Source organism: Salvelinus fontinalis, chromosome 7 (assembly GCF_029448725.1).
Source record: "Salvelinus fontinalis isolate EN_2023a chromosome 7, ASM2944872v1, whole genome shotgun sequence".
Classification (NCBI taxonomy): Eukaryota; Metazoa; Chordata; class Actinopteri; order Salmoniformes; family Salmonidae; genus Salvelinus; species Salvelinus fontinalis.
In genome coordinates this window covers 55,192,822-55,210,310 of record NC_074671.1, presented here as the reverse complement: position 1 = coordinate 55,210,310, position 17,489 = coordinate 55,192,822, and the positions used below count along the sequence as shown (strand labels likewise).

Sequence of the window (17,489 nt, the reverse complement as noted above, 5' to 3'; positions counted from 1 at the left end):
CAGTTAAAAACGTTTAGCTTCACACATGATTATATGTTGACCTGATATGGATTATTCATCCTCAATAGGACTATTTTACCTTTATCTTTCTGATACGAAGGAACATTTGTAGACATGGGAGGTTGGAAGGGTTACAGTTTTTTACAATCACTTTGGCACTAATTATGGAACCTTGATGTCATTTTTCAAAACTCTAGACACTAAACTCACAACCAATGATCAAAATGCAAATTTTTCAAAACTCTAACACTTTTTCCAATTGCTTGGATACAATACACATAAAGCTAAGATAATTTGTTCATTGAACTAAAATCACCTGTTCAAAATGACACAACTTAACATCAAAGTATTACCATTTCAAAATGCAATTCACACATTACATATGAGATGACTGTCTATTAATTTCATTACAATGATCTTACTATCAATTGATACAACTGCTCAAAATGATAAGTGACTGTTGGATTACTCTTAATGCATAGTTTTCTGGAAACTGACAAACAATATTCCATATTTAGATCACGAAAGTTTCAGGATAACGAGATCCATTGACACCAATTACCGTGGAACATGAACCAATTGGACTACATTATCTATGGATGTAATATTTCATCATCATTCTTTATCAGACACCGTTTCTATGGTGCCATGTACCACTTTCCCAGACCATGTTTTCAGATTTGACATTACTGTACACTCACCGGTCACTTTATTAGGTACACCTATCTAGTACTGAGTAGGACCCCCTTTTGCCTCCACAACAGCCTGAATTATTCATGGTGTTGTACGTTAAGAGATGTCCTTCTGCACAGCACTGTTTTAAACAGCTGTTATTTGAGCATGTGTGGCCTTTCTGTTAGCTTGAATGAGTCTGGACATTCTCCTCTGACCTCTCTCATTAACAAGGTGTTTTTGCCCACAGAGAGGCCGCTCACTGAATGTGTTTTGTTTATCGTACCATTCTCTGTAAACTCTAGAGACTGTAGTGCGTAAAAATCCCAGGAAGGCAGCTGTTTCTGAGATGCTGGAACCACCATGTGTGGCATCAGCAATCATAGCACGGTCAAAGTTGCTTAGATTACTCATCTTGCCCATTCTAATGTTTGGTCGAACAACATCTAAAGCTCTCTACTCTATATACTCTATATATTGAGTTGCAGGCAGCCACATGATTCGTTGTTCGAATGTAACCTTCCTTGATGAGCTAAATCAGGTCTGTAGAGCTGATGGAATGACCTGTCATTGTGTGGGATAATGTCAGGTTCCACCATGCTCAAATGGTGCAAGCATGGTTTCAGGCCCAACCACAATTTACCACCCTGTACGTACCCCCATACTCTCCTTTCCTTAACCCGATTGAGGAATTTTTCTCCACATGGAGGTGGAAGGTATATGATAGGCGCCCTCACGAACAAGCCACCCTTCTCCAGGCCATGAATGACGCATGCAATGACATCACGGCAGACCAGTGTCAGGCCTGGATTCGCCCGAAGATTCTACCCAAGATGTTTGGCTAATGAAAACATCCAATGTGATGTGGATGAGAACCTATGGCCAAATCCACAAGACAGGGTTGTGGGAAATATAGAAGTACAGTAATCAATCCTTTGTTTGGCTTTTTACAGTAAGCCAGGTGAGGAACACTGCAGTTGATGTTTTACTGTAGTTTTTTTCTATTTTTTGTAGCTAATTATTTTTGCTTTGATTCAAAGAAACCTATGTTGTGATTTTATTGTATTTCATCAATAAATATATTTTGTTCAATGATTCCACTTTGTCTGTAGTATTATCTCTACTAGTCCTTTTACAGTGATGTATTTATGTTTAGTAGCATAATGAAACCTGTCATATATTTTGTATTACAATATTTAATGATCGTAAGAACAACTACACAGTGAAACTATCGGTATCTTGTGTGTGGGTGATCTAAATGAATGGTCCTATGGTATTTCATGATAAATGAGTTATTTGAACCAATGATTCTGCAAGTGCAAGGTTTCTTTAAAGATATGAATGCACAATGCAATGTTTTGAACATTGGACAGCCTGTGTTACAAGTGATGACCGTTTTGAGTTTTGTGTCTGGAGTTCTGGAAAATGACCACAAGGTTCTGAAATTAGTGCCAAAGTGATTGAAAAAAACTGTAAGAAACTACAGTAGTTTGTAACCATTATTTCCGTGAGTTAGTAAAGTGGTTATACTTGGTGATGTCATATAACAAGACCATTAGTTCTGTGTTCAGAGGACCAGTGATGTGTGTCATTTTGTGCAGGAGGTTTTTGTATGTCTCTAAATCACTGTGTGATCACATTACCACTGTGGTCACTCTGACAGTAGTAAACTGCTGCATCTTCAGCCTGGACTCCACTGATGGTCAGAGTGAAGTCACTCTCAGACCCACTGCCACTGAATCTGGCAGGAATCCCATCTAGCCGTGTCTTTACGTATTCTATCAAGAGTTTAGGAGCTTCTCCAGGTCTCTGTTGATACCAGAGTGCACACTCATTTCCATTACTCCATTTGTACACTTTAGGGTTGGTTGTACAGGTCAGAGTGACGGGGTCTCCCGGAGAAAATGTCACTACAGGAGGCTGAGTCACAGTCACCTGACCTCTGGATCCTGAAGAGGAAAAAATATTAATTAATCAACGAATATAAATAAGAGATCATTTATATTTAATAATATTTTATGCAGAGACATTCATTAATTGAGAGCCATTTCAATGATTATACAAGGCACTCAACAATATGTCCTTTGCCATTGTAAGAGTTATAAAACAACAGACCTTTGAGGCAGCAGCAGACCAGTGTCCAGATGAAGATGGTGATCAGAGTCATGGTTGTCGTGGTTTCTGTTGTGTTGAAGGACAGATCTCAGTCCTGCAGTCTGAAACTCACAGGGCTATAAACACTTCCAGAGCACTCAAGCATGAGCTGCCAATGCAAATCACCTCTATGGAAATACCCTACCTCAGGACAGAATAATAAACTGCAAATAATAATCATGTGAATTGCATAATATTTCTGTTGTAGACAGTAAAATGGCACAATTGTCAATATTGATATTTGCTGCAAATGACAATGTCTCACTCTGCCCATATGCAATATGATAACATCTAACATCGTTGGATGAAAAAACATTTTTTTTTAGGCCCAAATCAGAGACTTCATTAATCAGAGTATGCTATATAGGTACATAAAGTGCTTACTTTTTGTGGTTGTCTGACCTAGTTATCTTAAGATGAATGCACATAGATGCTCTGGATAAGAGTGTCTGCTAAATGAATAAAATGTAAATGATAAACATGAGTATGTCACGACTTCCCGCCGAAGTTGGCTCCTCTCCTTGTTCGGGCGGCGTTCGGCGGTCGGCGTCGCCGGTCTTCTAGCCATCATCGATCCACTTTCCATTTGTTTTGTCTTGTCTTCCCACACACCTGGTTTCAATTACATCATTACATGTTGTGTATTTAACCCTCTGTTCCCCCCATGTCCTTGTCCGGAATTGCTTATTGTAAGTGCTTGTGCACGTTATTCTGGTGTGCGACAGATTTTGTACCCATTGTATTGATTGTTCTGTGTACGGTGATTTTTATTATTAAACTGTGCCGTTGTAAACACAGTTTCTGCTCTCCTGCGCCTGACTTCTCTGCCGCCAATACGTACCCCTTACAGAGAATTACTTGCTATAATATTTCCTATATCAAGGGTGTCAAATACTGATAGTGTAATTGTATGTTAGGATGTGTAATGCTTTATGAGTATAGTACATCTCTACAAAGCTGTGTGGAGCTATATGAGTGGTTCTGTTAGTGCAGGGTGAGCTCACTCTTGTGTGAAGGAGGTTTTTGTACGGCGTCTTAACTAGACTGTATCACTGTGGTACACGTTCGGTGGAGGGACCAAACTGCTGCTGAAAAGTAAGTGTTTTTCCTTTACTTCTTACAAAACACGACAGAAAATAGAAATACTGAACACCAGATTATTAGTATTTCTTTTAGATTGGAGGGCTTAGAATGCAAAATAGTATCTACAGTCAGTGGGAGACTTCCAGTCCAGTTCCACACAACCTGTCTTTGAACAAGTTACACAAAATAACTAGATTTTTATTGAAAGAGTTTTCATCAGGTTTAGTTCCCTGCTATGATGAGTTCAAATATACAGATAATGTTGTTAGTATACATAAAATGTTGTGGACCTTAACATACTTTGTTTTATTGTCTGATATTATGGTAAAGTGGACCGACTTTAAAAGGGCTACATCCATTTTGGGACTTTTAATTATATTAATGATATATACCCATTGATTTTATTTGCCTCATGAGCTTAGTTCAACTATCATACTCTAATCAGAACCCCAAAAAGATTCATGTTTTACTAAATTGTTTGTGAACAATGTAATTTTAAACAAACACTACATAGCCTCAAAACATGGTTGAAATTATAATTTGTAGTTTATGGATGGCCAGTCCTTGCATCCATAGCTCTGTCTATGAATTTGAGAGAGGTTACAGTTCTCCAGTTCCATCCCTCAGCTGTTTACCAAAAACACTGGTGGGGTTGGCTGCTTTGTTGTTGTTTGATCAGCAGAGTATAAAGTTACTTAATATCTGCATTTAGAAGTGATATTGGGCGATAAGATCACTTGATGAATTGGGTCCTTGTCCCTTTTACAGCAAAGATATTTTACAGGCTGTGAAAATACATGGCTAAATAAACGATCAGCAACAGTGATGTACTTTATTGTGCATTTATGTAATTGATGTTGAGTTGTGAGGTGTTGTGTTCTCTGTGAACCTTAATAAGTTATGTATTTTATTGAACACTCTATTTCTCTCTCCTCTGGAATGTAACATTAAAACGTTCTCTCCTCTCCAGCTGGTCCTACTGTCAGTCCCACGGTGTCTCTGCTCCCCCCCTCCTCTGAGCAGCTTTCTGGGGGCTCTGCCTCACTGGCCTGCCTGCTGACTGACTACTCCCCTCAGGGGGCGCTGGTGAGCTGGGAGGTGGACGGGCTGGAGGTGAGCCAGGGGGTTGTGACCAGTCCAGAAGAAGAGAAGGAAGGCCTTTACAGACGCAGCAGCACCCTGACCCTGAGCAAGGCAGGCTGGGAGCAGGGAGAGCTCTACACCTGCAGGGTCTCCCACTTCCAACACACCCAGGCCTCCCCTCTTCGCAGGAGCCAGTGTCTGGTCTAGGACCTAGTGGAGGAGGCCCACAACAGGAGCTCTGTCTGGGGAAGCAGGAGTAGACGAGGCTCTGGTCTGTGGCCTGGTTGGAGCAGTAGTAGTGTGTTAGAGTAGTGTACTGAGTAAACTCTAGTACTGCTGGGGAGACCACAGTCTGGGTAGTAATGTGTATTGTATAGAGTACAGGAGACTTCTATGTGTTCTGTACTCAGACTGTTACTGTGATGTTGCTGTTTGTCTTAGTTCTAATAAAGTTGGATTTGAAAATAACATGATGGATTAGTTGACTCATGTATTTACTGTGACAACAAATGTAAATGTAACTACAGCTAGATCATAGTATTTATCATAATTATATTCCTCCTCTAAATGAGAGTAAGACATGTCATCTGTCTTGTACTGAATGTTGTTGTATGTGTGTTCTGCTGTTTCATTCTCTCTCTCTCTCTCTCTCTCTCTCTCTCTCTCTCTCTCTCTCTCTCTCTCTCTCTCTCTCTCTCTCTGACCCCCTTGGGGACAGAACTTCTCTATTCTGGGAGCAGCCAAACCATCCCACACTGACCATGCAAATCAAGCTTGCATTCAGTGAGGCGAAACATTTAAAAAATTAAAGACTTTAACACTCAATGTTCTTTTTGACAGATAATGATATCTGTTCTACACAATGTATTTCTATCCGAACATTCCAGAGCTGAAGGTCAATGGTGTGGTAGTAAAGTGGTTGTTTCTATATGGATGTGATGTAAGGGTTATGGTTGTGTAGAGGAGGTGGTTGGGTGAACTATGGTCCTGTCATGAGTAACCAGAGTAACATTGTCCCGGTGTGGGACTGTCTAACGCTGTATGAGGATTTTAAGTCTGTGTTCAGTGAACCAGTGTTTCATGTCATAGTCTGTTGCTCCTCAACACCTGTAGTAGGTCCCAGCTGCAACAGTACAGTCTCTGTGCAGTCTGACTGAGGAAGGTTTTTGTATGACTCTAAATCACTGTGTCCTCCCATCAGTGTACACACCCATGCAGTAGTAATCTCCTACATCTTCAGCCTGGACTTCACTGATGGTCAGAGTAAAATCTGGTTCAGATCCACTGCTACTGAAATGATCAGGAGTTTCAGACTGACGTTGACTTATTTTATAGAAGAGGAGTTGAGGGGACTGTCCAGGTTTCTGCAGGTACCAGCTCAGGTCATCATCCACCCCTTTACTGGCTGTGCAGCTCAGATACACAGTCTCTCCCAGGCTAACAGACTTGGCAGTAGGAGACTGAGTCACAACTCCAGCCCCAGATGATTCTGGAAATGAGAGGTGGAGAATAAGTCATAATAATCGTAAATAAAATAACTGTTTTCTCGCACCATGTACAAGCAGTATCATAGAGGCTTCTCAAACGCCTGTTCTCAAAACGTCTCTGTTTCTTAACAGATGCTCTCTGAAGACGGCAGTTCAGAAAGGTCAGAGAGCAGACTTTCTCACCCTGAGTCAGGAACCCCAGAGTGGTCAGCAGGGGAATCAGTGGTATCATCATCATTTGTGGCTCTGAGAAGACTGAACAGACTGTACCCAATGCTGATAACACTGCAGTCTTAAAGTGTCAGGACAGATCTCAGTCCTGCAGTCTGAAACTCACAGGGCTATAAACACTCTCAGAGCACTGAAGCATGAGCTGCCAATGCAAATCACCTTCTCTATGGAAATACCCTTCCTCAGGACAGATGATGAAACTGTTAATGCAACACAATAATAATATTAAACATGGAAGGAAATAGCTGACCTAAATCCGTGGAAGGCCTGGAATTTACCATAGTATTTAGTTACATGTAAGTGTTTTCATTCAATACTAGGGTATTGCTTTTAAATAAAATAAAATCAAATGTTATTTGTCACATGCGCCGAATGCAACAGGTGTAGGTAGACCTTACCGGGACATGCTTACTTACAAGCCCCTAACCAATAATGCAATTTTAATAAAATGGAGTTAAAAAAATCAATCAAATAAAACAATAATGATTACAATAAAATAACAATAATGAGGATTTATTCAGTACTGAGTCAGTGTGCGGGGGTACAGGTTAGTCGAGGTAATTTGTACATGTAGGTAGGGGTAAAGTGACTATGCATAGATAATAAACTGTCAGTAGCAGCAGTGTATAAAGCTAAGGGGGGAGGGGTCAACGCAAATAGTCCAGGTGGCCATTTGATTAATTATTCAGCAGTCTTATGGCTTGTGCGTAGAAGGTGTTTTAAGGAGCCTTTTGGACCTAGACTTGACTCTCCGGTACCGATTGCCGTGCGGTAGCAGAGAGAACAGTCTATGACTTGGGTGACTGGAGTCGTTGACAATTCTATACTAATCTAAAATATAAACGCAACATGCAGCAATTTCAATGATTTTACTGAGTTACAGTTCATATAAGGAAACTAAATCGGCTTTATACTTGTTCAAACAACCCAGTCTAGGAGGCAGTATGCACCCTTTCAGCTTGTTTACCAGTAAAAGTAGTAGAAGAAGAAAATGGACTACTTCAAAATGGAGATGGCCTCAATGGCACTGCCTGTGCTCTCACAGACACCATAATGGGGCAGATACAATAATGATGTGTTCTATCTAAGTCTATGGTTCTGACAGAAAATAAAGAGTTACTAGTCAAACAGTATCAGGTTCAGCTGGTGGTGGAACTACAGACTGGGCCTGCAAGCTGTTTTATCACTTTTTGACATTCATATCTAGATAGGTGTGCAATGACAGAACAGTATCAACATCACCAGATATTAGTATCATAATGGTTAGCTGAATTTGACTGCTGGTAATAAAAAGTGAATGTCATCATCTGTTGCTTCAACTAGTTGTCAACAAAATAGTTTTCTGATTGGTTGTACCTCAATAAACTCCTCCCACTCGCTCTTTCGTTTCTCTTCACCTGGAACCATATACACCTAGCAGCTTGTAGGCACGCATGAACAATACAACAAACTTTAACCAAACAATTAAAAAAAAAAAACGTTTTATTGCTTGTTTATTTGATCATAACATTTTGGTTTGATTTGTGTAGGCTACAGTTGAAAATGAACAAGTTCAACATGGTGCCACTACAATAATGTTTGCCCAAGTTCATAACCGCTATGAGGCTTTGTTGAATGAAAATAACGTTGTGACAGATCTCCTAGCTGATGGTGTAGAAAACTGGGATACAGAGAAAATACATCGCTTCAGATTCCAGTAATAAGGAATGATAAAGTGCTGTACTGCTCTAATCTTACTGGCTTAGAGGCAAGGTGCAACCTTTTACATATCTGACCTATGACCTTGCTAGGTCAGACATATCACCCGGAGGTTATTGTTGTCCTCTGTCTGATGTCCATTCTAGTTTACTCAGGGTTAGGTCTGGGAGATGCTCCTGTGTGGTACAGGACAGGTACTGGTGGAGGCATTAGGAGGTTGTGTGTATGTGTGTCTGAGCATGTGACTTTGGAAGTGTTGACCTTTGCCACTGGCTGACCTGTCAGTGACCTTGGAGGTATTCTAGACTGGGATGAAGGTCGTCCATCTGGCTCAGTGTTGAATCATGATGAATTTATGATGATTCTGGCTCAGTGTTGGTTCCTGTTGAATTCATGATGAATCTGTCTCAGCGCTGATTCCCTGTAAATGCATGACGAATCTGGCTCAATAAAGATTCCTGATGTTTCTTCAGATGTACATCACTATCTATCTAATACTTCCTCATGCCATTCTAGTGGGCACTAGGGATGTAAAATCTGACCTTAGACAATTGTGCTCTTGTCAACTATTATCTTTGGCAAGAAAACAAAAAGCTGACTACTATGGAGTGACAGGCAGTCTGGTGGCATGTTGGGGTTGAACTGACTCTCTTCCCTGAGGAACTGACCTCTGACTTTTTCATCTTTGACCTTTACCAGTCTGGCTGATGACCTGTGTCCAACCTCTTCCTGTGCACACCACACAAGATTAGTGCAGTGACCTATAAAATGACCTGTGACTGACATCTAACCTCTGACTTTGACCTCCTCTGGTCTAGCGCTGGTGTCGTGTTAAGGATGGGGGAACATCTGGGGACTTCTCTATTCTGTGAGAGGGGCCATGCAAATCTAAGTTTCTGTTTCACAGGGCTCTCTCTGTCAAACACAGTCATGCACTTACACACCCAATACTGCTACACAGAAGTTGCCAGCTGTGTGTGTCTGGTTGGTCAACCAAGCATTGAGGCATACAAACATTTTTGCTTCACACATGATTATATGTTGACATGATATGGATTATTCATCCTCAATGGGACTATTTCACCTGCATCTTTTTGGTAAGGAGGATATTTGTAGACATGGGATGTTGGGAGGGTTATGAAACTAGTTTGTAACCATTATTTCTGAGTTAGTAAAGTGGTTGTACTTGGTGATGTCATATAACAAGACCATTAGTTCTGTGTTCAGTGGACCAGTGATGTGTGTATTTCGAGCAGGAGGTTTTTGTACGTCTCTAAATCACTGTGTGAAGATTTTTATACTGTTGAGATAGTGGTAACTCTTACAGTAGTAAACTGCTGCATCTTCAGCCTGGACTCCACTGATGGTCAGAGTGAAGTCGCTCTCAGACCCACTGCCACTGAATCTAGCAGGAATCCCATCTAGCCGTGTCTTTACGTATTTTATCAGGAGTTTAGGAGCCTCTCCAGGTCTCTGTTGATACCAGAATGCACACTCATTTCCGCTATCCCATTTGCGCACTTTAGGGTTGGTTCTACAGGTCAGAGTGACGGGGTCTCCTGGAGAAAATGTCACTACAGGAGGCTGAGTCACAGTCACCTGACCTCTGGATCCTGAAGAGGAAAAATATAAATTAATCAATGAGTATAAATAAGAGAATTTATATTTGATAACATTTTATGCAGGGACATTTATTAATTGAGATCCATTTCAATGATTATACAAGGCACTCAGCAATATGTATTTTTCCTTTGTAAGAGTTATAAAACAACAGACCTTTGAGGCAGCAGCAGACCAGTGTCCAGATGAAGATGGTGATCAGAGTCATGGTTGTCGTGGTTTCTGTTTTGTTGAAGGACAGATCTCAGTCCTGCAGTCTGAAACTCACAGGGTTATAAACACTCCCAGAGCACTGAAGCATGAGCTGCCAATGCAAAGCACCTCCTCTATGGAAATACCCTTCCTCAGGACAGATGATGAAACTGTTAAAGCAACACAATAATAATATTAAACATGGAAGGGAATAGTTGACCTAAATCTGTGGAAGGACTTGATGTAGCCCCCTCTAGTAACCACGAGCACAACCGTTCCTTGATTTTAACTGGCGGCTTTATTCTGTACATTTAGTCAGAATTATCACCTTCCGTGAGAACTATAAAGTAAATGAAAAATACAGTTAAGCACACTCTTACAACCTTATCTTACGAGTGACTTATTAGCGTAGTATAACTCTGAAGTGCTTACATACATAAACAGTTTAGCCGGCGCTATAACAGTATTAGATTAAACACATGAATAAAGGAAAAATACCTCATTGGCTGCTTATTACAGAAGGGAGGAAATCAAACTTCACACTTATTATTCCTGGCATGAATTCACGCTTCATCCTTAATTATTATAACGTTACCATCCTAACATATACGCTTCAAACTTTATGAACTACACCCGATGACATGAAAACTTAGCTAACACAGCGCGGGATTGCCTTCCCTCCAAAAGTGTGTTGCTACAATAAGAATCCCCGTAACAACAGTTATTAGCTACGTAGTTCCGCTTGTCTTATCATTTCCCCGCACAGCGGACACGTAAACAGTTCAAACACAAAACAACGACATAACCTGTAAGTCTAACTGTCAGTTACACAATTCAAACACAAAACAACGACATAACCTGTAAGTCTAACTGTCAGTTACACTTGACCATCGTATTTAGTTACATGTAAGTGTTTTCATTCAATAATACTGTATTGCTATTCTATATTGCTGCCTTCTTGTACTTAGTGAGTTTGTCAGAGATATTACACCTCTCCAACATTTATATTTTATAGTCAGGGGTGAAATCAGCTAAAATGAAAAACCTAAAACATCAAAGTAAATTCATTTGAAAGTTATGACCTACGTATATATAGTATTTTTGACAGACAATCTGGTAGGGTTGAATGTGTGTTTTGTAGAGAGTTACTGGTGTGTGTAAAGTGCATGAGGTTTTTGTACGGCTGTTCAATGAGTCTGTATCATTGTGGTGGACTTTTGGTGGCGGTACCAAACTCATCGTTGACTGTAAGTACAAGAGATTTATCATTAGTATAATACATTCAGTTGAACATTTATAAAGTCACAAAGTCATTATTGAGAAATAGTTATAGATTTGAATGTTTATTTTATTTTATTCCGATTATTTGTGATGTTTCCACCTACTCTAATGATCATTCAATTACAAACACTTAATATACCAAATATCCGCAAATAGAAAATAATAAGTTGAGATGTTGGATGTCTTTAAATACACAGAAACAGTTCAGCAGCATTATTAAACATGTTATATTGTAAACATGTAAGTTTTCTTTCTGTATTGTACTTTAACACATCCCTGACTGTAAAGTGTGGTCACGCTTCATAGATGTTATTGGAGGGAAGTAAAATAGTGTGTAATATATATTTATAGATAACCTGCCATTTTACAGACTATTTTATACAATACAAATAACATATTTGTTTCTTCATATTAAAGTAGTTTAAAGTTCTTCAAGTTTCCTGTCCAGTTTAACCCTTACATGTCATCTCTCCTTTCCCCCCTCATCTTCTCTCCTAGTGGGTGTGGTACGTCCCTCCATGACTGTCCTACTTCCCTCCAGTGAGGAGCAGGACCAGGGGAATGTGGCCCTAGTGTGCCTGGCCAACAGGGGCTTCCCGGAGGGCTGGAAGCTGGGTTGGAGGCTGGGGGCCGGGGGGGCCTTGCAGGGCAGCCAGAGCCTGGAGGTCCTGGAGAAGGACGGTCACTACAGCTGGAGCAGCAGCCTCACCCTTCCCACTGACCAGTGGAGGAAGGCTGGCTCAGTCACCTGTGAGGCCACCCTAAAGGACCAGGCCCCCGTCACTCACACACTGGAGCCACACCACTGCTCCCAGTAGACACCCTATACACAGAGAACACCTACCTATCTGTCATTCTATCATTCTAAATATCTATCTAGAGCTTCAGCTCTGGTCATCAATCTGGGACTCTGCATCTTTAAATCTGTAGGTGTGTTTTTATTGCTTTTGCTTTTAGATTGGAGATGTTAAGAAAATAAAATACTTTGTATTAATGTCAAACAAGGTGTCCCTGATTTGTATTTTAAAATAAATGGAAGTGAATATCTGTGAACTAAAGACTAAACTGCGCTGTAACAAAATGAACATTAGAAGGTTGGTAGGGGGTGAGGGAGGGTGGGTAGTGGGTAGAACCCCTTGGGACAGTGAATATCTGGGGACAGGAGCAGAACCACTATTATAGACATGGGAGGCTCAACAACTATGCAAAACAGCACTCTATAGGCTGCTGGGTGTGTGAAACAGAGAAAGGGAAGGAGAGAGAGAGACAGAGAGAAAAAGAGAGAGCGACAGAGAGAAAAACAGACAGACAGACAGACACACAGAAGGAGAAAGAAAGGAACAGAGAGAGAGATACTTATATTACTATTATTTTGCTGTTGTGAGTCATTCCAATCTAGTGGTCAACTATAGGAGGACAACCAAATATTGTATTAAAGGGTAGGTTCACCACCAAATAGAAAAATGTGTCAGACATTATATTACGTCAAATGGGTGTTATGTCAAGCTGAGCCCAAATTTGTTTTGATTTCAGGATGAACCTCCCACTGGAATTCTGTTGCTCTGATGTTAATGTCCGGGATCCAAGACGAGACCAATGGAGACAGGTGATGCTTACTGGAGCCTTATTATCTACAGTAAATAAATGGCTCTGATATTTTCAGCTTGATGGCGCCCTCTTGTTTTAAAATGTCATCATGCTGAAGATTAGTTCAGACAGAGCATAAAAAGTTATTTGTCAAACAGTGGCAGGGTCAGTCTGTTGGTAGAATTACAGACTGGGCCTGCAAACTGTTTATTGCTTTTTAAAAATAAATAAATAGATAGGTGTGCAATGACAGAACAGTATCAACATCACCAGATATTAGTATCATAATGGTTAACTGAATTTGACTGCTGGTAATAAAAAGTGAATTTCATTGGGTGTTGCTGTCAGAGTTATCAACAGTTAAGAGTTCCGACTGGGAAGTTTCACGTGAACGGACATGCACCATACAGACAGATAGAGGACTCATCTTGATATTCGTGCCATTGTAGCGTGTGATAGCATGGGCAATTCCATTCAGGAATTACCACCCAGTTGACTACTTTGACTACTAAAATGTTATTTTGGCCACTAGAGGCCTCTATCATTCTCTATGACATGAACATTCTTATGAAGTGATCAAGGTCAGCCATTTTGGTCAGGGAGTTGGTCAATCATGGTTTGCCAGAGTTGTGTTTAAGATATTGTGTAAAATAATACATTTGTTGAATGTATCTGCACTATATGTTTACTAGCTAGCTAGCCAGACAGTTTAAGAGGAATGACTGTATTAATCCCCGAGCTGACAAGGTAAAACTCTGTCGTTCTGCCCCTGAACAAGGCAGTTAACCCATTGTTCCTTAGTCGTCATAAGAATTTGTTCTTAACTGACTTGCCTAGTTAAATAAAGTTTTTTTTTTTATGTTCACATTAATTGCCAATATACCCACGTTCCATTTATAAATGCAATCAATTCATAGCAATACAATGCCTCAAATCAGTTGATGATTGGACTTGACAGGTACTGATATTGTATCATATAATAGCACAGCTTTCCAAGAAGACCACAAATTCAACATTTATGGTCTTGTTTACATATACTTTAGAGGCTATTTATGTAGAACATTTGTATAAAAACTGAATTAACTGTATTAATTAATGATGATATGACAATATTTTAGGTTGACAGAAATTCTATTACACAATTTCTGATACATCACATTCCTTACTTGTATTTTCCTGCATAATTAAAACCAGATTATGCCTCTACTATCATTCATTCCAATTAGAATGGTTTTGATTTCTCCCTGACAACAATGGCTGCCATTTTCATCCCATTGTGGAACTTTGAGGGTAAATGACATAGCCCCTCTAGTAATTTAATAGGATCTCTATGGTTAGGTTGAATATGGGAAGTTTAAGACAATGAAGTAATTCCATGTGGAAGCATAAACTAATTCATGCGACCAGCTCCATTGAAAACTGCTAGCGCCGTTGCTAACTAGCAACGCTGGTCCCATGAATTGCAAGGAGTTATGGGATATTAGAATCCTCTTGTCTTAACAATTATATTTTTGAACCAAGCTCTATGGTCACCCCACCCTCCTCAGATAGGATATAAACACATCACAACACGTGGCAAAAATGTTTAGAAACTGCAAATGTTTTTCTCTGCCCCATGGAAATATGTGTAGGATTGCAGGAAACTAGATTTAATAAATCAAACATTATTCCAGCCTTATTGCAAAATGTGTAGAATAGCAGGAAATGACCTATAAAACTGCACATATTTCTCTCTGCCACATGGCAATACAGTGCCCTGCACTAAAATATAATTGATGCATAACTATACAGCCCCTTTGTTTAGGAAAGCCTAAATTAGTTCAGGAGTAAAATGTGGCTTAACAAATCACATAATAAAGATACATGGACTCACGCTGTGTGAAGTAATAGGGGTTGACATCATTTTTCATGATTAACCCTTCCTCTGTCCCTATACATACATTTCAATTTTAGTCATTTAGCAGATGCTCTGATCCAGAACGACTGACAGGAGCAAATCCAAGGGGTCTGAATACTTTTGTGTGGCACTGTATGTGTAGAATTGGCTTTAAATTAGCTTTAAAACAGCAACATTTGCTCTCTTCCTCATGGCACAATGTGTAGAATAGCATGAGAAAACCAATAAAACTGCACATTTTTCTCTTTGCCCCATGGCAAAATATGTAGAATTGTAGGAAGGTAGCTCCACCCCCTCTTGACGAGGGCCTGCCAGACTGTGATACGTCACTGCCTCTGACCTTCGGACCTTTGAACTCAACCACTCTGGCTGACTTCCGGTGCCCAACCCTTTCCACACCACACCACAATACTAGTAAACTGACGTATGAAATGACCTGTGACTTACATCGGACCTCAGACTTTATCTTTGACCTCTACCAGTGTGTCTGATGTCCACTGGCCAACCTCCTCTGGTTTAGGTCTGGTGTCGTGTTAAGGATGGGTGAACATCTGAGGACTTGTGGTTGTTAAAATTGGCCTAAACTGCTCTGTAACAAAATGGACATTAGAAGGTTGGTAGGGGGTGAGTGAGGGTGGGTAGTGTGTAGAACCCCTTGGGACAGTGAATACCTGGGGACAGGAGCAGAACCACATCATCTGACCGTTATAGACATGGAAGGGGGTTAAAGGATATAGTTGTTGGTTTTGATCATGACTAAACTATGTGGTGTGTTTGAGAATAATTTTTGAGTTTTAAACAGATGTTTTGTATGGTGGTAAAATAGTGGTTATTTATGCTTGGTGATGTCATATAACCAGGATCTGAGTTGTGTGTTCAGCGAACCAGTGTTTCATGTCATAGTCTGTTGCTCCTCAACACCTGCAGTAGTTCCCAGCTGCAGCAGTACAGTCTCTGTGCAGTCTGACTGAGGGAGGTTTTTGTACGACTCTAAATCACTGTGTGAAACGCTCTGGGGCGCCATATACACCCATACCATAGTAATCTCCTGCATCTTCAGCTTGGACATCAGTGATTGTAAGAGTGTACTCAGTACCTGATCTACTGCCACTGAATCTAGATGGTGTTCCAGACTGAAAGGTTTTTACTTTATAGATGAGGAGTTTAGGAGCCTGTCCAGGTTTCTGCAGGTACCAGCTCATGTCATCATCAATACCAGTTGAACTTGCAACAGCTTTGATAGACACACTCTCTCCCAGACGAACAGACTTTGATTCATCAGCTTGATTCAGAACACGTTGTGCAGATGACTCTGAAATTGAAACGGGGAAATTAGCTTTGAGTTGTCTTCAAAATCCACATAAAAGGCATTGAAAACATTTTCGATGTCCAAACATGTACAAGCCCATTAAAACCTGTTAAAACCAGTCGACCACAGGGAGAGTTGCTGAGAGTTTCTCACCCTGAGTCAGGAACCCCACTGTGATCAGCAGTGGAATCAGTGAGATCATCTTCATCATGTTCATCATCATCTGTGGCTCTGAGAAGACAACAGACTGGACACAACAATGATAACACTGCAGTCTTAAAGTGTCAGGACAGATCTCAGTCCTGCAGTCTGAAACTCACAGGGCTATAAACACTCTCAGAGCACTGAAGCCTGAGCTGCCAATGCAAATCACCTCCTCTATGGAAATACCCTTCCTCAGGACAGATGATGAAACTGTTCATGCAATGACATAAACACAATCATCTTAAACATGGAGGAAATAGCTGACCTAAATCTGTGGGAAGGCCTGTAATTGACCACAGCATTTGGTTACATGTAAGTGTATTAATTCAATACTAGTGTTTTGCTATTATATACTGGCTATTCTAGCCTTTTTGCTAAAATGGCATCATGCTGAAGTTCAGTTCAGGCCATTAAGAATGATCGAGGCCAAAGATGGATATAACTGTTTTGCATGGACATTGCCTTTGAGGTAATCCACCATTTTCAAGTAGTCAACTGAGTGGTACTTCCTATGGGTTAAGGAATTATCACATAATTCCATCCAGGTCATCAGGAGAGATCAGCCATTGAATTATACGCACGAGGAAACATTACATTACAGCAGGTGGCAGTAAATCGCCAACCTTGGCTCTATAGCTGTTCAAACAACACAGTCTAGGTGACAGTTTGCACCCTGTCAGTTGGTTTACCAGTAAAAGTAGTAGAAGAAGAAAATGGACTACTTCAAAATGGAGATGGCCTCAATGGCACTGCCTGTGCTCTCACAGACACCGTAATGGGACAGAGAACACATCATTATTGTATGTCTATGGTTCAGAAAGAAAATAAAGAGTTATTAGTCAAACAGTATCAGGTTCAGCTGATGGTGGAATTACAGACTGGGTCTGCAAGCTGTTTTATCACTTTTTGACATTCATATCTAGATAGGTGCGACAAAAATACTATTTTCAAGCGAGAATCCTAGCTACTTACTGGCACTGCAGTTTAAACA

The 17,489-nt window shown here is 40.4% G+C and overlaps 2 long non-coding RNA genes and 4 gene segments (V, D, J or C); 3 read left to right on the top strand and 3 right to left on the bottom strand.

Moving 5' to 3' along the window:
- Window positions 1-1,925: 1,925 nt before the first annotated feature.
- On the bottom strand, window positions 1,926-2,902 carry LOC129858858 (Ig kappa chain V-III region VH-like). The segment is given in 2 exon segments: window positions 1,926-2,621; window positions 2,788-2,902. Coding segments are annotated over 2 exon segments (378 nt in total).
- An 886-nt stretch (window positions 2,903-3,788) lies between these two features.
- Window positions 3,789-5,465, top strand: LOC129858857 (uncharacterized). The gene is made up of 2 exons (XR_008760104.1): window positions 3,789-3,921; window positions 4,880-5,465. It is a non-coding gene; the product is annotated as an uncharacterized LOC129858857 (long non-coding RNA).
- Window positions 5,466-7,207: 1,742 nt separating this feature from the next.
- On the bottom strand, window positions 7,208-10,926 carry LOC129859764 (probable non-functional immunoglobulin kappa variable 6D-41). The segment is given in 4 exon segments: window positions 7,208-8,829; window positions 9,734-10,021; window positions 10,185-10,390; window positions 10,719-10,926. Coding segments are annotated over 3 exon segments (354 nt in total).
- Window positions 10,927-11,027: 101 nt separating this feature from the next.
- On the top strand, window positions 11,028-12,505 carry LOC129859765 (Ig lambda-2 chain C region-like). The segment is given in 2 exon segments: window positions 11,028-11,080; window positions 12,000-12,505. A coding segment is annotated over 1 exon segment (300 nt).
- Window positions 12,506-12,647: 142 nt separating this feature from the next.
- Window positions 12,648-14,294, top strand: LOC129859763 (uncharacterized). The gene is made up of 2 exons (XR_008760207.1): window positions 12,648-12,940; window positions 13,035-14,294. It is a non-coding gene; the product is annotated as an uncharacterized LOC129859763 (long non-coding RNA).
- A 1,686-nt stretch (window positions 14,295-15,980) lies between these two features.
- On the bottom strand, window positions 15,981-16,582 carry LOC129859753 (Ig kappa chain V region 3374-like). The segment is given in 2 exon segments: window positions 15,981-16,297; window positions 16,448-16,582. Coding segments are annotated over 2 exon segments (387 nt in total).
- Window positions 16,583-17,489: the final 907 nt, after the last annotated feature.